We start from the raw sequence: 24,830 nt of genomic DNA, 5'->3' as shown, positions 1-24,830 counted from the left end.
CTATTTGCATATGATAGTCTTATTTTCTATAGAGCTGATTTAGATGAGAATAAAAGAGTACAAAAATTGTGGGAGGGAAATGAAGTTGTCTTGGGGCAATGGAGAAAAAATTGCTATTGTGTTTAGCGGTAATATAAGTGCTGCTACTAAAACTGAGATTAAAAATTTGTTGTCTAATTCCTAGATTCAGCAGTATGAGAAATATCTTGGGCTGCCACTTGTCATTGGGAGATCCAAAACCCCAGCTTTTGAGTCTATTAAGCAGAGAGTGTGGCAAAAATTACAATATTGGAAAAAAAGTTGTTGTCACAAGGTGGAAAGGAAATTTTATTGAAAGTTGTAGCACTTTCAATTCCAACTTATACTATGAGCTATTTTCTTCTTCCCTTTAGTTTATGTACTGAATTATAAGGAATGATATCAAGGTTTTGGTGGGGTCAAAAGGAGAGTAAGAGGAAGATACATTGGTTGAGTTGGGAGAACTTGTGTCAAATGAAATCTAAAGGTGGGATGGATTTTAAAGATTTACAAAATTTTAATTTGACATTATTAGCAAAGCAAGGGTGGCGTTTATATCAAGATGAGACTTCTTTGCTGCACAAATTACTAAAGGCAAAATATTTCCCTCATACTAGTTTCATTCAAGCTGGTTTGTGTAGATGCCCTTCTTACACATGGAAAGGTATTTGGGAGGCAAGAAAATGGTTAGTGACAGGTTGTCAGTGGAGAATTGGAAATGGCACCTCTGTAAACATTTGAACAGATCAGTGGATTCCTAGGCATAGTTCACTTGTTGCTGAGGGGTAGTGGTGAGGGAAGAAAATAGGCTGGCTTCAGTGGACTCTTTGTTACTGCAACATGAAAAAGTCTGGAATATTACCAAGCTAAGGGCTCTCTTCAATCCAAATGTGGTAACAGATATCCTCAAAGTACAATTTTGTTCTATTGATATGGAAGATAAGAGGATGTGGTCCCATGAAAGAAATGGTATTTTTAGCGTTAAAAGTTGCTATCAAGTGATTTATGATTAGCTTGGCTCACAGCTTCCAGAAACTTCAAACGTGCAAAGGCAACAATTAGTGTGGAAACATTTGTGGAAAATGAAGGTCCCAAATAATATTAAAATTTTTGCATGGCATGCATATGAAAATGGGCTACCTACGGGGACCAACTTAGTGCAGAAACATATTTTGACAGATGCCACTAGTAAATTATGCTTAGCTGACCATGAAGATATTTCTCGTGCTTTGATGACATTTACTACTCTGCAGAGCCTAATACATATTTATATTCCTGATTTGCTGTTTGATAGTAGTAGAAAAGTTTTTGAAATGGCATTGGAAATCTGTGAGAGGAATATGCATGACAAACTATCTTTTTTTCTTTGATTTGGCTTGGAGTTTCTGGTTTCGTAGAAACAAATATATGTATAATTAGTTGTTACTCAGTCTGACACATGTAGCAAATAATGCACTTGCTATGTTGCAAAGTTTTAATCAGGTACAAAAGTAGCCAAGGGCACAACTAAAGCACCATTATAAGTGGCAGGATCCTCAAACTGACTGGTTGAAGTTAAATGTTGATGGGGCAATTTTTGCAGAGTTGGGAAAAATTGGAGTTGGTGCTGTCTTGAGGGATAATTCAAGTAGAGTTCTTATGGCTGCTAGTAAAGCTGAATTGGAAATTGATAGCTCGGAAGCTATAGAACTTATGGCTATTTTCTGAGGACAACAATTGTGTGCTACAATGGGAATCCCTAAGCTTATTGTGGAAAGTGATAGTTTGATTTGTGTTGAAGCTCTTCAGGATAACAGTATGCATAACTCTTTGCTTGGGGATATATATTATGAAATTAAGTAACTTTTATCATGTTTTGCATGTTGTCAATTTTCTCATGTTTATCGGGAGGGTAATATGGTAGCTCACTTGTTGGCTAGAAATGTTTCTAGGGTTGACAGTATTGCTTTATGGTGAGATTGTATTCCAGATTGTATTTCTCAAGCCTTATGGCTTGATAATTGTTTGTAATTGTTATTTCCATTGATTAATGACATTTTGATTTCTATCAAATATATATATATATATATAGTTATAGATTTAGTACCAACACTATAACTAATAACTATACTAGTAGTATTACAAATATACTTTATGTTAATGATAAATTGGTAATACTATATTAAATAATATTCTATATAGTTATAGTGATTTAATACTAAAATATTGAGTAACTATTCTAATATTATTATATATTTATACATATACTATAATTTATACTATAACTCTTATAATATGTTAATATATTAATATATATTAGTACTATAAATTATAGTTATACATCAAAGAATATAATACTTATGTAATATTGTGATATATTAATAATTAATTACATACAATTATTTATATAAACAAAATATATAAATAATAAAATATATATATACACATTTTTTTGTCATTCAGTCTTGTCCAGGATGAAAAACCCCTAGATGGATTGAATCGAATAAATTCGGTCCTATGTAATTTGGACCGGATCGGCCAAATCTCACCCCTAGCAACAACATGATCACGAACAAAATGGTAGTCAATATTCATGTGCTTTATTTTTGAGTCATAAACAAGGTTAGCAGACAGATAAGTTGCACCAATATTGTCACACTACAAAATTAGTGATTTAGATAAAAAGATGCCTAACTCACGAAGTATGGTTTGCAACCAAATTAATTCAACAATTGTGGTTGGCAACATTTTTATGTTTCTTGGCACTCCAAGATGTAAGATGATTGCCCAAGTACACGCAAAAGCCAGATGTAGAACGTCTGTCATCTTTATGTTTCTGAACATCAAGTGATAGTTGATCGTGGCTTTAAAATACCGCAATATCCTCTTCACTGCAGACCAATGTGAGAACTTGGGAGAGTGCATAAATTGACATACTTTATTCACTAAGAAAGATATATTAGGTCTAGTAAAGAACAAGTATTGTAAGCCACCTACAATACTTCTAAACAGTGTACTGTAATCAAACGATGGAGGATCAAGCTTAGATAGTTGGATTGAAGTTGCCATTGGTGAGGTCATCAGTTTAGCATGCAGCATATTACTTCTAGTAAGCAAATCTTTGATATACTTTCGTTGAGATAAAGACAATACAAAATCAAAGTAATCAATCTCAAGGCCAAAAAAATATGATAGTTTGCCTAGGTCTTTAATAGGAAATGCAAGATCCAAATCATGCAGAAAATTGTCAATAACACTTGGTTTGGATGAAGTTATGACAATATCATCAACATATATCAGTAAGAACATATGCAGATCACCATTATGGAAGATAAATAAAGAGGGATCAGATTGTGAGGCAGTGAATTTGTACCCAATTAACCAAGAGCTAATTTGTGCAAACAAGCTTGTGGAGCCTATTTCAGACCAAAAATGGCCTTATGAAGTTTGCACACTTGATTTAGAAATTTTTTGTCAACAAATCCCTGAGGATGCTACATGTAAACAGTGTCAGACAACGAACCATGCAAGAAAGCATTCTGTATATCCAATTGGCGTAGAGGCTAGCCATGACTGATAGCAATAGAAATCACCAAACGAATAATAGTTGGTTTCACTACTAGCAGCAATAGAAATTACCAAACAAATAATAGTTGGTTTCACTATTGGACTAAATGTGTCATGATAATCAAGACCAGGTTATTGATGATAGCCTTTGGCTACCAACTTGGCCTTCCTATGCTCAAAAGTACCATCAGATTTTAATTTGGTACAAAATACCCAACAACACCCAAGAACATTGTAAGAGGGATTAGAGGGTACCAAACTCCAGGTGTTGTTTTAAATGAGGGTAGTGTGCTCTTGGGTCATCGCATCATGCCACTTAGGGAACTTAAAGGCTATTGAGAAGCTTGAAAGATCATCCGGAGTCATGGTCGTGGTAAGAAGGCAGTTCCACCATGGATATGGGATAGTGTTGTTGCTGGAGATTTTAGGTCGTGATGAGTTTGTGGGACTTCTGGTGATAACTAGGGATCTAGTGATAATTGGAGATCGTGGTGAACAAAGGATTGGAGGAGAGATTCCAGACGGAGAGGTGGAAGGAAGAGACGAATGCTCTTGGAAAGGTGGAGATGGAAAGGTGGAGAGATGAAGAGGTTGTGGATTATCGAGAAAGGAGGGTGCAGGGGCTCGAGAAGGGGAATTAGGGTTTGGAAGAAGCGGAGGATGAGGACTTGAAGAGCTGACCGAATTGAGCTTGGGCTTGGGCCAAGTATGGAGTTGGGAAAAAGTGGAAGATGGACCTATGTAGAAGAGAGTTGGGCCATTTTAGCTAGAATAGAAGAAGTAGTGGGCTTAGAATTTTGAAAGGGAAATGAAGCCTCGTGAAAAAAAAAAACATCTCTTGAGATGTATAGTCTATTAGATTGAATATCTAGGCATTTATAACCCTTGTGAGTTGTATAGCAACCCAGAAACAAACATGGAGTGGACCGAAAAAAAAGTTTGTTTTTATTATAGGGCCTGAGATTGGGAAAGCATTTACAACCAAATATTTTGAGGAAATTATAATTTGGAGCTTGATTAAAAACAAGTGAGTAAGGAGAACTCTTTTTTCGGATTTTTGTGGGACGTAAATTGATTAGATAAACAGAGATTTCAAAGGCATCGGCCCGACATGTAGTTGGAAGAGATGCATAGGCTAAGAGAGCAAGCCCGATTTCGATAAAGTGTCGATGCTTACGTTCAACTAAGCCATTTTGTTGGTGTGTATGGGGACATGAAAATCAATGGGAAATGCCATGTTTTTGAAAAAGTGTTGTGAGAGGTTTGAATTCTTCCGCACCATCCGTTTGAAGTGTAATCAATTTGGCATTAAAAAGTCGCTCAACTTGAGGGAAAAATATGGAGAAAATAGAAAATACATCTAACTTTAATTTGAGATGAATGAACCAAGAATAACTAGTGTAGTGATCCACAAAAGATATATAGTATTTATAACCATTTCTTGAAGTAATAGGAGCTGGGCCCCAAAGGTCTGCACTAACTAATTGCAAGGGTCGTGTATACAAAGCCTGACTAGAAATAAAAGGCAATTGATGACATTTTGCCAAAGGACATTAAGGACTTTGAAATTTAGATTTACTTGAAACAAAAGACAAATGGTTGGAGTGCAAGATCTGAGAGACAAGCTCGAGGGAAGGATGGTCTAAGCATCAGTGCCAATGAGCAAGAGAGTTGAGTTCACTGAGAGAGATAGATGGTGGCGAGGGAAGAGGCAAAGAAGTATGGGGAGATGAAGGAAACACGTAAAGCTCGTTACGGGTGGGTCCTGTGAGGAGGGTCTTCTTGGTCCGATTGTCCTTCACACAGAAATGAGTAAAGTGAAACTCAAAGAAACATGCATTATCTTGACAGAATTGAAGGACAGAAACAAGATTTTTAGTGATGCTAGAAACATGAAGTAAATTGTGTAATCGAAAGAAAGAAGAGTTTAAGTGAAAAGAAGAATCACTGAGATGTTGAATTGCAAGGCACAACCCATCTCCAACACAGATTACTTCATTACCAATATACGGCTCAGATGAAAGATCCAAGCTGCTTAAGTCATTGGTTATGTTGTGGGTTGCGGTGGAGTCAGGGAACCGGGTATATTATCTGTGATGGTGTTTGGGGTGGTATAATCGGCTGAGCAGGAACGGGGAGCATTTAGCTGGTAGGAGTGATCAAATCGATGATGGCACTGAAAAGCAACATGACCAATTTTGTGACATACTTGGCATTTGGGTCAAGTCCTACCCGGTGTTTGATACTTGTTGCCTAAGACATTTGAAGGAGCTTTGCCACATCAATTGGAGTGATCCTTGCTTCGAACTTGGCTAACACCGTGAAAAAAGCCACGTCCACGATTGTCTCTACCTCCATTAACACTGAAATTAATAGAAGGATTAATAATAGTTTTACAGATATGAGTGAATCAATTTTCATGGATGAGTAATAGCTGGTACAACTCTTGTGATGAAAGTGGCTCAGCGCAAGTGGTGACTGAGGTGACAAAGGTTTCATAAGCTAGCCCTAAACCAGTAAGTAAATATGTCACAAAATCTTTATTTGGGAGTGGATTCCTAGTTGCGGGTAGTGTATCAACTAGTGATCTAACTTTTCCAAAATATTCAGAGATGGATTGTTCTCCACGGGAAAGATTAGTGAGCTGAAAATGAATTTGAAATTCTTTTGCCTGAGAATGGGAGGTAAACATGGAGTTGAGAGAAAGCCATAGATTCCAAGCAGTCACAGTAAAGACGACATGCCCACTGATGGATTCAGAGAGAGATGAAAAAAGGATACTAAGGACTAACTGATCTATGCATGTCCAAGAGAGAAAATCAAGATTTGTTTTGGCTGGAGTATCAGAGGTAGCAGGTAGAAATTTTGGAGGACATGAAAGAGTTCTATCAACAAAGTAATAGAGATCCTGTACTCTAAGGTATGCCGAAATATGAACTTTCCATAGTAAAAAATTTTCTGTTGTTAACTTAGGAGTAACAACATGGGAAAATGAGGAAATAACATAAGAATTGGGAGGGGAAGAAGAGGAGGGTATGAGCGAAGCCCTAGATCAAGAGTACCACAAGTCGAGCAGCTTTGATACCAGTTAGAGAGGTAGTTTTTGTGAAATCTGAATCCCATCTTTTCATTGAATGATTGTCCCTTTTTATACACTTTACAAGAGAATATTTTCTATTACAACTTGACCAGTAGGAAAATAATAATAAAAACAATACATATTCTAGAATATACTATGGTGATACTAAAGAACCATGCATAACATGCTTATCTCAGCTAATATATTTTAGCTCCTTGACTCACTATAAGTGACCATATCTACTATATACTCCTAGCTTGATTACTTTCTTCTTAATAAACAAAATAAATTTAGTCACCAATTTATCCTTTTCAGATAGGGCTAAGGTTTTAATTTGCAGATGTGACAGAGCAATGTGGTGAAACTAAGGTGCGGTTTGGATAGTGAGATGAGATAAAATAGTTTTAGATAAAAGTTGAATAAAATATTATTATAATATTATTATTTAACATTATTATTATTTTTTAATTTAAAAAAATTAAATTATTCATTATATTTTATATAAGAATTAAAAAAATTGTAATGAAATGAATTACCTTCACTATCCAAATAGGCCTAAAAGTGGTCAATGTAAGAGCTAGCTAGATTTCTTTGCAACACTCTTCAAAACCCACCCATCCACATCCAATATGGGCCTAATTAACAATCTTTTTTTTTTGAAAGTGAAACACAGTTTCATTCATCATAAAGGCGGACAATTACAACTTTTAACCTGCGAAAACAAGTCAAATTCTATCCTTTTCACGCTCTTCAACCCACAAATTTCTTTGCGGCTGACAGGGTCTTGTCCAACGACTCCAGACTAAACGTCTGAGAGACAGACCTCCAGACTACTGTCTGAGAGACTTAACTCTGTCTTAGACCACCGTCTAAGACAGCCCACACGACTCCCCCTCCCAAGGAGTGGAGTACTAAACTCTACGGACCCTCGGTCCTAGAGACTAAGTTTTATACTACTAACTAAAACAAACTAAAAAAGCAAAATACAACAAAAAACACAACTTAAGCAGCTTGGGCCCAGCCCAAGACAAAAGAATAGCCCAGCCCCAAACAAAAGTACAGCCCAGCCCATTAGGAGAGCCACTAGGTTTTCATCGCTTCCTACAGCTGCTGCATCCTCTCGTGCGGCGCCTTCCTTCCAGCCAGGTGCAGGGATCACCATTTACAGAGACACCACTTCTCCTCCAAGCTCACGGCTCCAAACTCCTTTCACGGACTACTCATGCCTCCGAAATACAAGGACTGCGCACGGCTCCAGGCTCCTTCCCGTTGTCTGAAACCTTCCGGATCCATGCATGCTCTCCAGCGGTCTCCCGCAGGCCATAGAGAAGGCTCTGCTTTCCGGTATACTTCGACCAAGATAAGAAACAGGGCAACTTCCTCTTCATTCCATCTCCATGCACTCCTCCGGCGATTCATCTACTTCTGACCAGCACCAACTTGGATGCCGTGGGCCACCTCGTCTTCATCTTCACCAGCTCAGGACGGAGCAGATCGTGCCTTTTCACGCCGCCCTGTGGCCTCGAGAAAATAGGCGTCTCTCCCTTAAAAAACATCTGGACCTCAGCCCCTAAACACCCTGCGCCACACCAGAAAATAAACTAAAATGGACAGGAAAACATAAGGAAAAGAAACTAACGAAAAGGAAAAGGAAACGGGGGGGAGGGAGGAGCCGAAGCTCCCACCTCCCTCCGAGGGGAGCTTTTTCTTTTCGCTGGTTTTAGAGAGATGTGAGAGTTTCTCTCTCTAGAGAGGAATTTTAACTTTTGGGGCTGTACTTTGACTTTACCTAATTAACAATCTAAGAGTACATAATCTAGTCTTGGCATGACATGATCAGTTCTAACACCATTTTACAACTAAATGTGTGTGTGTGTGTATATATATATATATAAAAGCTCCGTATATTGATCCCTTATAATTAAGTACGTAGTAGTGTTGTTCCACCTTGCAAATATTTCATATAGAACTTTTCAACCTGCAACCCATTTTCACAACCATTTTTTCAACACTCGCTCATCCAATGTTGAACTTATAATTAATAAATCATCTAAGGGGCAACAAACTACCGTTCAAATCATTATAATTCACTAATTAAATTAAACTTGTGGAAGCTATCTATATTCACAATTGCTCATCGAATACTGCTCAACGATAATTTCTCTTTGGATGCTTACATTTCAAATTTAACATGCCTTTTTCTTTATTTAATTAATCTCGAATTAGCATAGTGATGACTCTTACGTCATACATTCATGCTTATGGTTGGTTAGGATTGAATGATATTCACGAGTAACCAATGTGAGTACAAATTGTAAGATACAAGAGCCATTAACTACAAAAAAAATTAAGGATTGCCGGCGTTTATATTATCCACATTTGTCTATGAGTTGGTAAAAATATATTATTGCTAGCGCTTATTTTTCATGCTAGTAAATTATTGTGTTTGCCGGCACTTATATTGTTAAGCCGGAAATAATATATAGTTTTGGAAGCGTTTCAAAAAAAGCCGACAATTGAACAATTATATGCCTATAAATTAGTAGTTTGCTGACGTTTATATTGTTATGCTGGTAATAATATATAGTTATGGTGACGTTTAAAACAATACCGATAATTGTTCAATTATCCGTCGATAAATTATTGAGTTTTCCGGCGTTTATATTATTACGCCAGTAATAATATATAGCTTTAGCGGCATTTAAAAAAAGGCTGGTAATTTATCAATTATATGTTGGTAATTGGTTCTAGAAAATTTTAATGAATTAATAGTATTAGAGAAATGCTTTTTACACACGGCTTGGAGTACCCGCCGCGTACACGAGTCCCACGTGGTATGTTTAATGAAACGGTGCGTCGCGGGACGTGCGAACCTTCCCTCGATTTTGTCCAGTCACGTTGATCCCCCTTTCTTCAGTCGTGCCTTCCCCCCTTCACGTTTGAACCCGGATGAAATTAGTGCAGGATTAGGCCATCGTAGCAGAAGGGAAAATCGATTTCGCCCCGCTCTCTCCCCACCTTCTCAGAATTCTCTCCTGCTCTGCCCTTAAATCTTTTTCTTTACGTAGAACGGCGAGGGATAAAGGCCTGAGATTCCATTGCCAAATGTAAATCTTGGCTCAATATATCTGAATTAAAGCCTTCTTTATTTACTTGTCTTTCTGTTTTTCTTTTTTTGGGTGCATTGAATCTTCGTCAAATATTCGAAGTCTGAGTGACACGGCATGAATTTAGGCTTTTTTTCATTTCGTATGTTGGGATACTTGGGTTTCTACGAGCAAAAGGTAGCTTTCGCTATCATTCTTGTTTCGCAGGTCCCGTAGAATCGAATAATATATCGTTCTTGTTCTCTGGAATTTATCAACGACGGCAGAGTAAAGGGGACGCCTGTACTCGTCGAAATACTGGTCGCGATCCACGAACACGATAGCATAGAGAGCACAGATTATTCCTGGTACGTAACCTAGAATTGTCAGGAGCAAGCAGATGCAAAACTCAACCTGCAAAATTCAAAAATGGAGAACTTCAGCCTCTGTTTCGTTCCATTGAAAGTGAGGGAAAAACAAATAGATTTTACGCCAAAAAAAAAATACAGAACTGCCAGGATTATCCATCGGTGGACTTGAGAACAAAGCGGAATTTCTTAAAATCTTATTATTATTATTGATCATGGAGCTAATCACGCATAATTTCCAGATGTGAGAACGATCAGACAGAAAGTAAAGAGGAGCATGAAAACAGAGAGAAAGGGAGAGAGCGAGAGGAAGGATAGATACGCTGCAGCAACCGTGGCGGAAGCAAACGCCCAAAGGAGGAAGCAACGGGTCTCAAAATGGGTTTCGGTGCTCGTGGAGTTTATCATCGGAGGTTCTGGGTTTCCGGAGTCGACGGCGACAGCGACGACAACGTTAGTGTGGTCTCAAAATGGGTTTCGGCGCTCGTGGAGTTTATCGGAGGTTCTGGTTTCTGAAAACAGAAAGAAATGGGCGAAAGAATATTAAGGGTTCTGGTTTCTTCCTAAAACGAAATCGATTTCCGCTTCTTTTTTTTTTTTTTTTTAATATATCGGCTGACATGGCATCATGCCACGTCAGCCGATTCCGCAATGGGTATGCATGGCCGTGTACCTGTAGCAGTGCTGATAGTATTAATATTACTTTATCACTATAGTTAATAGTACTATCATAAGTGATATAGTATTAGTATACTATAATGATTTATATAATAGTTTATATATAGACTTAAAGTATATTACTAATAGTAATAGAGTGTTAGTATAAGACCATAAAGCATAAATTATAATTAGTATAAGACCATAAAGTATAAATTATAATTAATATACATTATATAATAATGTATATTAGTATTACTAATGTACTAATATAATTATCAAAAGGAATATATTAAAAATTTATTAAGCATAATATAATAAAATGCTATTAATATATATTATATTTAAAGCATATGATCAAATAAATATTCATATTTAAGATTAGAATAACATTATTATATATATTTTTTATATTGACATAAAATTATAATAACATTATGTTATTATTATAAAATATTATTATATAATATAATTATATATAATATAAAAAGTATTACATTAACATTTCAATTACAGAGGATTAGAATATTTGGATAAGAGAGTGCTGAGCAAGCATAATATTAGTCAAAACAAAAACTTAATATAGTACTGAGCAAGCATAATATAATTTTCCTCAAAATATTGTCAAAACAAAAACTAATGAAAACTTAAGTTGGCTCCTCCATGCTATCTCAAATTTTCAGGAAATTTAAATTTCCCTCTCATGGCTTAACATGCTGCAAACTACCAAATTCCTTTTCTCCCCCGAACGACATTCACTTTCTCCCCCAAATTCTCTTCACTTTCTCCCACTTTCTCCCTTGCCGAACGCTCTTCTCTCTCAATTAAAGAGGAAATCAACATATGAGATCAAGAAGGAATGACAATAGGGTAGAGGAAATTGCGATTTGAGGTCTACTGATATGGCAGAGGAAATCGACATTTGCGTGTTTGCCCTAGACTGCCTCTCTAGGTCTCCCTTCCTTCGAAATCTAGGTAAGCTTCGCATTATTGTTTGGTCTGTGTATTCCTTCGAAATCTAGACTACATCTTTGCCCAAATAGCAAGATTGGTCTATTATACAGCAATGATTATTGTGTGCTCGTGTGTGTGCTATATGGAATGACCTTTTCCTCAATGGCAAGCCTGAATCAACAATGATTTATTAATGTTCTTGAATGGCAAGCCTCAAAGTCTTATGGCAGGATTATAGGGAAGTATCTGAGTTTATGATTGGCAAAGACTTGAGGGTGTCTAGAATCTTGGGACAAACTTCTTGATTAGTTTATCTGGTATAAATTATAATATTTGCTCTTACTTCTAGATGGGTATGTTGAGTAGTTCACTGGTGGCAGAGTTGCAAGCACCATTTGAATAATGTCCCTATTTTTCATTATTCTTCTGCAAGGAAGCTGATCGTCGATGAAATAGATTGCTTTGTAATAGATTCCCTGTGTTAATAGCACAAGAATCTCACTTTGCAATCTAGAGGTTATATTTCAACTAAACAAATAAGAACTAATGCTTTATATCAATTTCTGTTCATTTTACTTTCAATATGGGGGCTTTTCTTTTTTTAACATCAAATTATAATCAGGAGTCTCAATCAAGTTTTGTACCTCCAAATACAAGGGATGCTTTATATCATAGGCTACCGCCTGGCATTGTCCCTGTTTTATTGTTGTTTGTTCTTTCCCTTGGATGTTGCTGTTAGTAACATGACTGTGATAACCATATTGAATAGTGTGAGGACGATGTCCATTGCCTAGAAGGATGCAAAATATGCTAAAAAATGTGAATATCTTAGAGATGAATTCGAATTGACTCAGAGATTTGCAAGTCTTGATTTTAAGCTGAAGTTTTGTAGAGGTGAGAGTTTCCCTTACATCCTAGCTAGCTTATTCAGCTAAGAACATATTAGTGAATCTGGTGTTTTAAGCAATGTGCACATTGTATTGATTTCTTGTTTTCATTTTGCAGCACAATATATGCTTCATTTCCTTTAACAAATATTACTCTTCATTTCCTTTTAACATATATTGCTCTTGATTTCCTTTGACATATATTACTCTTTAGAACCTTTAACATATATATCCGCTTCATTTCTAATCACATTTGCCACTTCATCTATTATTCCTTTAACATATATTACTCTATCTATTAATATAGTATGACTTTTCTAATCTTTTCCATGCTCAATGATTGCATAACAATTTTAAAGAACTATTGGATAAATGTGAAGAAGAAGAATTATCCATGAAGAACTTTCATGTAATTTGATTTGTAATTTTTTTTATTATATGAATAATGACCCATTATATCATATTTATTATTAATTTATATTATATATATTTTATTGTGGTATATCATATCAGTGGTGGGTTCTAAACGCCGTTAATCAATGTAATGTGCCGGCAACGTATTCGTAGTAGCATTTATATTGAATGTCATTAATTTATTCAATGTGCCGCCAACATGCTCTTAGTGGTATTTAAATATATGCTACCAATTTATATAATGTGGCGGCAATGTACTAGTAGAAACGTTTATGGTAACATCGCTATTTTAATTAATGACGATATTTAGATAAACGTCGTTAATTTATTCAATGTGTCACCAGCATACTATTTATGGCGTTTAAATAAATGCCACCAATTTATATGATGCACCAGAAATGTACTAGCAGCAGCGTTTATTGTAACGTCGCTATTTTATGCAATGAGATGGTAACAAACTAGTAGCGATGTTTAGATAAGCGCTCTTAATTTAGGGAATTTAATGGCATTTCAAAAAATTCTGTGAATAAAATTTTCAAGTCTTGGCGTTTGAAAAAATGCTGGGATGTGAATATAGCGTCCATCCACTATGGTAGTTTGGGTGTTGAGGTATGTTGTGAATAGTATTAAAAAATATGTGAAAAGTAATAATAGAATATTGAATAATAGTAAAAAATAATGAATAGTAATAAAAAGTAAATAAATAATAATAATAATAGTGAAGTATTATGAAAATACACAAGGTAAATACCCAAACGGGCCATGTTCATCGATCCTCAAGGAATCTCACGTTGGGTTATAATATGCAAAATTGTCTCCATAAGTAGGTCCCTAACTAAAGTTTATCGAGAAGAAAGTGAGCATGTACAAATAGCCTTGTTATTGTCTTTTGACGGGTTCAAAAAGTCACCTTATAGGGCTTGCTTTACCAGCTGCTTGGAAGAAAGAATAAGAGTTCTTCTACATAACCACCTACTGTTCTGCAACCTCTGCACACCTAGCCTACGTGGCATTTAATTTTTTTTTCTTTTAAACATGAAACATGCGTTTTGACCCAAGAATGAAGGTAGGTCACGGATTCTCATCTTCCTGAGTTCTCCTTCCTCTGTTTGAACTTCAAACAGACTCTTCACATGGCAAACCCTAGTTCTAGGGTTTTAAGATAGCTTATTTTCCCTAATAAACCCATTTCCTTCTTCTCCCATCTCTGCCACTATTGCCAATACCCATAAAGCTCTCTCTCTCTCTCTCTCTCTCTCTCTCTCTCTCTCTCTCTATTGAGAACTTTTGCTTCATTGCCGTCCTCCTCCACGCCACAAGAACCAGATCCTATTCCCCACCCCCTCTCCTCCGATTGAAATGCTCGGTTTCATCGCCCTGCTCGTCCTTCGAACGTTTCCATCTGGTGCCGTCGACAAGGATAAGAACCGACCTAAAGAAATGATAAGCAAAGGGTCGAAAAACGTACAAACCCACCTCAGAAAATCACCTTTAAAATCACATAGAAATGATAAGCAAAGGTTCAAAGAACTTACGTGTACTGGGTCTCAAAAGTACCCCTTGAAAAGTAGAGAACTCAAAAGAATCAAGGGATTTTCTAATTGGGATGAGCAGGTTAGATGGTACAAGCATACTTGCAGTTATGCATTTGTAGGTCAACGCCTGGTGTTCTAGATCCATCCATTGAGATGGAGTGAATGGCCCTCAAATTCCAACTAAAAAACCATGCGGGCTTCAGCTAAAAAACCATGCAGCAGTCTAGAAGGATCCAAGCTCCTATGGCTCCCATGGCTATAGCCTGAAAACAAAAAAACAGAAATTAGAGACTCATGCGGAAAGTAGTTCTCAGATGAGGAAGATGAAATCGTCATGGGGAGAGAGAGAGAGAGAGAGAGAGAGATTTTTCCTTAGGGATTCACGGGGGAAAGAGAGGATGGGGATTTAGCCACTGAACCGGAATGTAAGTAAACCCGCGTTTGGAAAACCGGGGGTTGGATAGATAACCAGGGGTTGGATAGATTTATTCAAAGAATAAATCTTTTGATATATATATATATGTGTGTGTGTGTGTGAAAAATATGATATAAATAATCAAATTGACCTCTTTTTAATATTTTAGATTTTTTAAATAAATATTAGGCCTACTTATTAAAAATGAATTTGATCTACACCTGAAAAAAATATTAAAAATATAATATTAAAAATTAAATTTATCTCTTTTTAAATAAAAAAAAAATATTGTACTCTTATGTCAAAATAATTTATTTTAGAACTAAAAAATCTTTTATAACTTTTCTTACCGACTAAGAAGTCACATCAAACATTCTTTTCGGTTGATCAGAACCTCCGTCGGGGCTTCATCGACCATAGAAATGATATGGACACAGGTCTTATGTCCTAGCATCGTTCAACAACCCAATTTTAGGGTCAAAAGAGAAAAGAAAAACATAATAAGAAAAGAAATCGACCAAGATTGTTGATGTAATTAATGACATTTAGTGAGTTTGTTGTTGTTTTAATTTAGAGGTGGAAGGTGAATAAAAAATAGTTGATGATGTACTAACGATATTAAGATTATCACCGACCATTAATTAAATTGGACTATATATACACACACACACTCAGGTCAAAAGTACTCCGGCCGATGTCTGTTCATCCAAATAACACGTGTTTATCTTATCTGTATATGACCATCTCTTTATGATTGCAGGAATACTTTCTGGAATGAGGGGAAACCCCTGCTGCAGGCTCCATCCTGTACTACTGCTCATTTCGTCGTCTACGAATGCCTCCTTATTTGGTCGGTTGTGGGTTGTTTTCGTCTCATCCACCGCCATTAATTAATTAAAGATCTTAGAGACTAGCGACCTGAATCCTCATCTTCTAGATGATGCATTTTCCGCCATGGAAAATGTTGGACGGTATCGGTAATTCGTACAGTAGTCTAATTTGTTTTGGTTGCAATATATATATCTCCTGAATTTATGTCAGTACTTAAAAAAATATTATATGCTCTAACCGAACAATAATTTACAAATGAATATTACAAAAAGAAGTACTCTGATCAAGTAATTACTTACATATGGATCATAATATTTAGACCGTCTGAAATTACAATACAATTTTTTAAACCATGCAAAAAGGTATAATTTCACCAAGGAAGAAAATTAAGCTTCTTTTTTATTTTAATTTTCCTGTAATCATTCCAATTAAAATTAGAAAAGTATTATGATTATAAAAAAATTTCATAAAAATAATGTCATAAACTAACATGTCGTAATTATATGATACGTTAGCGATCTATTTTAAATTAAAATAATTTTATAATTTAACATTTTAAACTAAATCACGTTTGTTTCTGAATTTATTTTTTTTAAATTTCTTAATGATTAAAGTATTTTTTTTTTAAATCAAAATATTACCTCCTTTATTCATAAAAAACATTACCTCCTTTATTCATCAACTGTTTTCAATACAATTCATCAAATATTCCCCAAATTTTCTTGGGAAATATTTCCAAATGATGTTTATACATGAAGCTAAGGGTGAGAGATGTGCTTAATTTCTGGGGCCCTTTTTCTCTCTAACAAGCTAAGATAGTGGTATTAATTAAATAATAAAATTAAAACAAGGTGGGTTATATAAACTAAAAATTAAACTGAGAGGGAGAGGGTCAAAGGTTTAAGATCGCTTAATATCTCGTGGGTCTAAGGTTTGTGTCTGAGCTTACCTATAACATAGATATAATAACCCACGTGGACCCTTACGTTGATGTGCCTCCAAAGTAATTTCAACTGTTCATACAGTTACTTAGACAGAGAAAATTTCTTCTATCATTTTCGTATTATATATAAAATATGTATAATTTTTTTTAAATTTTTTTTCTCTTCTATCAAATGAATAAAATATATATAGAATAATTCAATTAATTTAAAAAAATAAAAATAAAATAATAAATAGTATATTGATGATAAGTAATAAATTTCATTAAACAACCGCCATCTTTGGTGTATCGCATCCGAAGCAAATAAAATATATCTTCACACAAAATAAAATAAAACAAAACATAGCCACCATTGTTGGATTAAGGTGTTCCAAATAGAAAAATAAATAAATAAACTCAATAATTTCTGGACTAAAAACATTAACATGCACAACAATGTCCAACAAAAACAATTCTTACAAAATCATCGAGTCATAGATACATTACGATTCAGAGGAATTTATTCTTTTTGTTTTCTCGGAAAAGACAAGATGGCACCATATTAAGGCAAACCTCTCTGGAAGAATACGTCGGCTTGTCTAGTTGTCTCGACTCTCTTGGTTACACTGTAGAAGAAAAGGAAGGGCCTTTACCTAATTAAGGAGGGAAGAATTAAAGAGGTGATATTGGAAAGTCACAGCCTCTAAAAAAAATAATAAGAAAACTCCCCCAAAAAGCATCAGTTTTGTTCACAACACGAGGGTAATTCAACGTGGTCAAGTTGGCTAACCACGCAAAAAGCCACAAAAGAAGTGAAAAACCCTGCTACCAAATTTGAATCTCGCTTGCTGTCAGAGACTTGCAGTCCTTCCTTTCTCTCAGGATCGATCAGCCATCAGGGGCTAAGAAAAAAATGGAAAATAAAAAAAAAATAACGAGAGAAGTGATCTGCTACTAGATAGAGCTTATTCGTCATCCCACGCCTAGCAATATTGATGTGAAGAGTGTAAATGGAAAGATAGAAAATCCTTTAATGTTTTGCAAATGGCAATATCACGCAAGTGCCCGTCGTAGGTTCCTCACCAGATCTTTCGCTGTGATGCAGAAATCATCGTCCATCTGCACAAAATGATACCAAGTTTAATTTTAATTGTAACGTGTCCAGGTTCCCAAAATTTGAATCTGTTTGATAAACGTAATTACCTGTGCAACAACAGTTACATTGAGTGTGGAATTCCCAAATGGCAAGACGTTGCTAGAGATGATTGTTAGATCAAGTTTCTCTGTTTCGCCTAGTATTTTTGCAGCACATCCTCTGCTTTTGTCACAATGGATTCTAATGAGTACATTCTTTCCCGAGACTCTAGCTTCAATTTCAGGGAGTGGGTGCTCGGAGCGGCTATTGGAGTTCTCATCGGACGAAGAGATGTCATCGTCCTCCGAGAGCCTAGTCTTCTTCACAGAAACCACTGATTTCGTCGTTTTCATTGCTGCCTGCTCTTCGAGTATCTTCACACGTTCTTGAAGTTGTTTCAAGTACTTAATAGCGTCCCCCAGGACAGAAGCCTTATCCATCTGCATAAAAAGTAAAACATTGGATGATATACAATGTTTGTATTACTTTTCAATATAAAATTTTTTCACCTTTTTGCTAAATTTGAAGAACTACACTAAATTACAGTGAAGCTGGTTAAGGAAAATATATGAACAACCGTTTCACCAACATAATGCAGGTTTTCTTAAATTTTCATGGCCTATCTCCACACTCAATGGGTCATGTTTTCCCGATAGCAACTAATATTCCTAATGATAATAATATTCCAATTAAGGTTTTCCACCTAACGTATTAATAAACCCCTTAAACTTCAGACAATTCCATAGCCCATTTTTCTTAACAAGAACTCGATCGAACTTAGTTTATGTTTTTTAGGGGCAACATGGACGGAGATGGAGCAACATAGCAGTAGGAAAAAGCAATACCTTAAAAATAATCTATCGTCTATCATAGGATTAATGCGTAAGAGAAATAGACCCTTAAGAACCAGTACTCGGAGATCAGATTGATAAAATGATACCTTCTTTAGGCCAGGAACAATTGCTGAAAGAGCAATGAACCGCTGGCTGAGCTTTTCTCGGCGCTTTCTCTCTGCCATCACGTGATCTTGGGCATGTATAGGAGTTCTAGTCATTGTACCAGCCCTCTTGGGAACTTGTTCATGTTTTGAGGAGCAATTTTGGATCTCGAACGAACTCTCAGAAATCAAAGTCGGGAAATTCATATTTCTAAGATCAGAGCCCGCCTCGTTTTTAGGTTTCACGGTGCAGTCTAAAAATTTCTGAGAAGTAGCTGGGACCGAGTTCGAGTTCTCGAAAGAAATTAACCGCGAGGAGGTGGAAGAAGCAGCCATTGAAGTCATACGGTCAGTGGTGCAGGAGTTCCAGCTGCTAGTCTTCAGCTGTTTAGCCGGTCTCTGTAGGCCGGTCTGAGGATTTTCGATGGCCGAACCATTGAAGCTGTGGACGCTTTTGGGATTGAGATCTGGGTATGATGAGTAGCTCTCAGCAGAAAGAGATTCGAAATTAAGCTCGTCGAGTACTGAGTAATCGAAAGAATTCATGTCGTATTGATGCATAAAGATGGGATCCTCCACTCCCTTTAAAATAAAAAAAATATATTAAATATTTATCCATACATAAATGAATTCGAAAAAAAAAAAAGAACTAAAAAGGGGACAATATAAATATTAATCCTACCACTTCAGATATCCAGTTCCCAGAAGAGATTTCCATCAAAGCACCCTTTTCCTTCCTTTAAAAGATGAACTGTAGGATCCTGGGAAAATTGAACGAGCGACCGAAATCTTTAGATTTGAAGGCAAAAATGAAAGCACTTTCAACTTTTGCAGATTTTAAGATATTGATAACAGACTGTGATCCAAGAATGCATTATCTTTGCTTGTTACTGGAAGTTTATAGATCTAATGGAATTTAAACTCCTTTTAACATTAAATGCATCACTTTGTGCATCAAAGTAGTGCAGAAGTAAGAATTTTAAAGAAAAAAGCCCAGAAAAGATGAAAATGTCAACAAAGACGTACTGATGTGAAGGGGAGGAAAAGCATCCACGAGTCCAAACGAAAGCTAAAAGTCAAGAATCTACATTAACTTCTTAAATTTCAATCCAATGAACACCCACCAAAAATCTAAGAAAAAGTTAGAATATTTGAGAGCCGAAAACAACACATACTAATATGAAAAAAGATCGAAAGGAGGCAGAAGCTGAAAAACACGACCTATGAAGGATGTTTTTATTTTCAAAAATCTTATTGGATTATAAGAACCATTGATAACATGACTGGCCTCCAAAAGAACTGGAGACGATAACTTGTTTCTTTTCTCTGCGGAAAAGATAGTTGAAAGTTAATTACCTTCAAAGAAGACCGAAGCTTAATTTTTCTTTGCCGATTCACCATAGTGAAGAACTTCTTCGAGTGTTTTATAAGTGCACCGTACGCGCTTGATAACTAATATTCTATAACTTGTATTTGCTCGTGTGAAAGTAATGCTCTTTCTCTTTACTGTTCATGCAATCCTCTCTCTCTCTCTCTCTCCCTCGTTTGGTCAAATTATGAGTTCCTCCTTTAATTTGCTGGAATTTGAATTGCCAAGTCAGCTTCTATGTTTATATCATTCGAAGTTCGCGCCAGCTAAGGCCCCGTGCATTTTTGTTTTTTTTTGTACAAAACAGTAATTATCATCTCTGTAGTCTGTCTCGTACAAAATTCTTATCGGCCATTAGACAAGTACTAGTGGGAAAAAAATACGTACGATGGCTTACTTTGCAATGAACATGAGATAAAGAGAAACATCATATGATGTCGATTAGGTTTACAGATCTCATGCTGCATGCACAACATTCTGAATTAATTTTCGTAGATACATGATTGATAAAATTACAAGTATTCATGTATGGACAGTGCAAGGTGGGGTACGTTGTGTGTACCGTCCCGTTGTGTCCGGCCCTTATTAAACTCGCAATGTATTAGGTTAGGTACGCAACCCTTGTACTCGTTCATTCCTACTCATCTAGGGACAAACAAATATACCTTCCATGATGTTGTCTAGATCTAATTCTCTTTATCCATATATAGTAGTCCAATTAATCCATGTAGGACATGGCCGCCTATATATGTTAGATCAATATCAATTAATTTGTTATTAAACTTAATTATATTTTTCATTAATTAGTTTAAAATTAATTTTCGAACAAAATTATTAAAACTATTTGCTAGGCTATCTGTTAACATACCAAACAGTCCACTCGTGCAAAATTTGCATTATAACCATGCATCGATCCTTTCCTCTCACATACGTGGCCTTTTGAATTATAAACGTGCTGCAATGCAAGATTGCAACTAAGGCAGAAGACAAGTAACTTGAGCGAAGGAGCAGGCTTGGCAACGTACTTAATTTCGGGGTCAAAAGATGGCTCCTTAGATTATAAGATGGCTAGCATCTACATATCTAGCTACCGGTCTCGCAGGTACGTAGAATCGATGGGAGTCAAATTACACGGTTCGCGTTTCTTGTTTGCTACCTTTAATGCACCATATCACTCTTACGTTTGCAATATTTACGCACGTTTTACACAGAAAAAGGTTGATAAAATTAAATATACGTCTAAAAACTCTTTTAACTTACTCCTCATGATCTCTGTCTCCTCTAGAAAAGGAAACAAATTAAAGTCGACTAATAATAGAGGTACGTAGGAGATCAAATCAAAAGGTTTTGTATATACGTAGTATTTGTTTTGAAGAGTAATGTTAGATGTTTTTAGTCATAAATTATATTAGTGTCGGGTATTCTTTTTGAAAAAGAATTGTATAATTTTTTTTTAATATAAGTCTCATGTATATTCATTTTTTTCAAAAAGAGTATACGGATATTTGTATAATATAATAAACAATTTAACTTTTTTAAATCTTAAAATAAAAATTATATTATAATAATATTTTTTTTAACTTTCATCTCAATTCACTGTCCAAATCTTTTCTAAATTGTTAGAAACAAATGAAAGTACATCCGTACTTGTTTCTTAATGAATAAATATTCTTACAATTTTTCATCAATTTAGTAATTAATTTGATTAAGTTTTTAATTAACATATACATGATCATGATCATATCTTTATGTTTTAAATTATATATTAAAAATATATATTATTATTACATGGATCCCATGGTCGCAGGACAATCGGTGCTTAAGCATAACCAAGAACCAAATCCATGAATAAGTTTTTCCATTTTTTCCCCTTTTACAAGCAAACAAGACAATCCTATCAATAATAATCTCGAGAGGTACATTTTAAAATCAAAGACAAAAACGTAAAACAACTAAACTTTTTACACCTATCAACCACAAAATTAGAAGCAACAAGACCGAGAGTAAGCATCACAGAGAATCGAATAAGCTACAGAGAGAGAGAGAGAGAGAGAGAGAGAGAGAGAGAGAGAGAGAGAGAGAGAGAGAGAGAGAGAGAGAGAGCGATGGAGCATAAAAGAAACTCACCGGCGAGCAGACGGCGGCGAGAAGATGACGGTGCTAGCAATGAACAGAAATCCCCGTATTATCATTGCAGAGAGAGAGAGAGAGAGAGAGAGGAAAAATGGGTCTATGGGAAAATTAATGCACAGTAATAAGGAAATAAAAACTATTGAGGCGACCCAAAAGTCGCCTTAAAAATTCAAAAAAAATCGTAACAAAAAACTAATAACAATGAAAAAAATATAGAATTACACAATAGGTTATTACGAATTAATGGATCAGGATTAGCCGGCCGTCTATCAATTTTCCTTTGAGCAAAAAGGGTACCACCAGTCCAGCTACCCTTTGGATTGTTCTCTCTTTTGTCGTTATTTTTCTTTATTTATTATTTAGAAATAATATTTATAATCTTAAAATAAGTAAATCTAGCATATACCCCTTTTTAAAAAAATTAAGTAAATTCTGAATCCATATAAAAAAAGTAATTTATTTAATAATAAATCTTTTTTTTTTCAAAAATAAGTACTTGAGAGTTATATCCCTTAAAATTACATTTACCATTACTCTCTCTCTTTTTTTTTTTTTTTCAAGATCAGTTAAATATTATTGTCTTTTACATAATATTTATGTAGTTTTCAGAAGCAAATGATGATTAATTAAAGGGGAATTATGAGGATATTCTAATTATTACCAGCAGTCACGATCGTGAAGGCACAATAAAGACGCTATCGTGTCTACTTTGATAAACATTTCCAAGTTGTAGAAAAGTAAACAATTAATATATATAATTTTAGGTATCAAGTAACCTTTAATCAACGATCCATATATGATATTGTATTGCTTGTTAAATTTGTAAGGGTCTTTACGCGGAGAAGAAAGGAAAGCAAAGACAATATTAGAACTACCCAAATTTGGAATTAACCCAAATCAGAAAGATGACGTGGCACGCACTATATATATATATATATATATATATATATCATGGTGACATTTATTATTATAATATTCGAGACCCATTTTGGCTTAATTACGCACATACCAAGATGTCAAAGTCGTAACCAAGGCTTCGAGAACTACATTAGTTTATTGTACCAACAATAATTACTGGGGGAGACCTGAGCTGGGTACTGCAATAATATGATAAACGTGTTTGAAACATAGCTGCAATATTAATTCAAATTAATACTACTGTAACCCACATCATATGACGACAAACCTGGTCCGAGTTTTCCATAATGACAGTTAGGCTTATCGTGTAATAAAGAAATTACGCACTTATCAATAATCAACGAAGCCAGCTAATTATTGAGAGAAACTCCACCCCTCTCATCCTTAATTGTTACATATTTAGGAAGAGAAATGCTAACTGTATTTAAAAAAAAAAAAATTATAAAAAATTTAATTATTCACGTACGTGTCAAGTGTTATGGATATTTCATAGAGAAAAACTTTCCACCGGAGCTTCCTATAAACTGTATTTATCGGAGACCAATAAAATAGTGACACGTCACTCCTCTATCTCCCCTCCTCATCGCCGCGCTGCAGGGAATCAAAATACAAAAAATTATTTCCCAGTCGAGACCCGCTCCCAAACCCCCCCTCTGTGTCTCTCTATCGAAGCTCTGCATTTTCTCTTTGTTTCTGCTTCAAACTTCAGGCTATCCAAAGCTACGGATATATAGAAGGTTCGACCCTCGTCCTCACCTTTTCTGCAGATTAGAATATTCGCTATGGATTTATACCTTTTTTCTTACCATATAGAAAAGGGCATTTTGTATGCTTTATCTGTCCCAAATTCCTATTCCTAAACTCCATAACTAGCTAGTACCATATATATCTCACCAACTTGCAGAGCCGAGAGCATCATCTTTTTTTCAAAATCTGGAAAGCTCGATCAGTTTTGATGCAAAGACTAGTCAAAGATTGATTGTTACACATATGCAGTATGGTTACTGCAATCATTGATCAGGAGTGCAATGCATATGAAAGATTAGCATGAATTGATTCACTTATCTTAATTAATAATAAACTCCAACATAATAATTGAAAGATGTCCTCAAGTACGTACGCTTTAGATGCAAAGGTTGAATGATATGATTTCTTGGGTCCCTCTTTGCAGATGGGGTTTGCATTTATGGAATCTAGAAAACACCTACCTTTTTTTCCCATACCGAAGTACCAGGCTTTACTTTTAAACTAGTTCCAGTAGTCTTGTTTCAAACTTCAAAGCAGCATATGTATGCTGTATGCAGAGAGGATTCATGAATATGTGCCAACAGTGGGAAATCGGTTTCTCAAGAGAAAATGAGGGTAGAGAGGGGGAAGGAGAGAGAGAGAGAGGTTAGAGATTTCGGGCTGAGAGATATTGAGAGCAGAGAGAGGGGAAAGAGAGAGCAGGAGAGAGAGAAGTTAGGGATTTTTTTTTCGAAAAATTAAACAGAGGGTGGGGTGTGTTTTCAACTCACCTGTTGCGCGTTTCACCGTGAGTTTTAATAAATCCCTTACGTGGCGAGTTCCTATTGGTCTCCGATAATTAGAGGATATAGGAGACACCTGTTAGAAGCGTTCCTCTAT

The 24,830-nt window shown here is 35.6% G+C and overlaps 1 protein-coding gene across 1 annotated transcript; it reads right to left on the bottom strand.

The window, feature by feature from the left end:
* Positions 1 to 17,108: 17,108 nt before the first annotated feature.
* LOC122318310 (transcription factor bHLH18-like) lies at positions 17,109 to 20,337 on the bottom strand. The gene is made up of 5 exons (XM_043135551.1): positions 20,141 to 20,337; positions 19,467 to 19,545; positions 18,788 to 19,366; positions 17,916 to 18,287; positions 17,109 to 17,831 (listed from the first exon to the last, which is right to left on the bottom strand). Exons 2-5 carry the CDS (start codon positions 19,500 to 19,502, stop codon positions 17,766 to 17,768), a joined length of 1,053 nt encoding a protein of 350 aa, XP_042991485.1. The 5' UTR covers positions 19,503 to 19,545; positions 20,141 to 20,337; the 3' UTR covers positions 17,109 to 17,765.
* Positions 20,338 to 24,830: the final 4,493 nt, after the last annotated feature.

This window comes from Carya illinoinensis, chromosome 8 (genome assembly GCF_018687715.1).
Source record: "Carya illinoinensis cultivar Pawnee chromosome 8, C.illinoinensisPawnee_v1, whole genome shotgun sequence".
Lineage (NCBI taxonomy): Eukaryota > Viridiplantae > Streptophyta > Magnoliopsida > Fagales > Juglandaceae > Carya > Carya illinoinensis.
The sequence above is the reverse complement of the archived record's forward strand: the minus strand, read 5'-3'. Positions and strand labels throughout refer to the sequence as shown.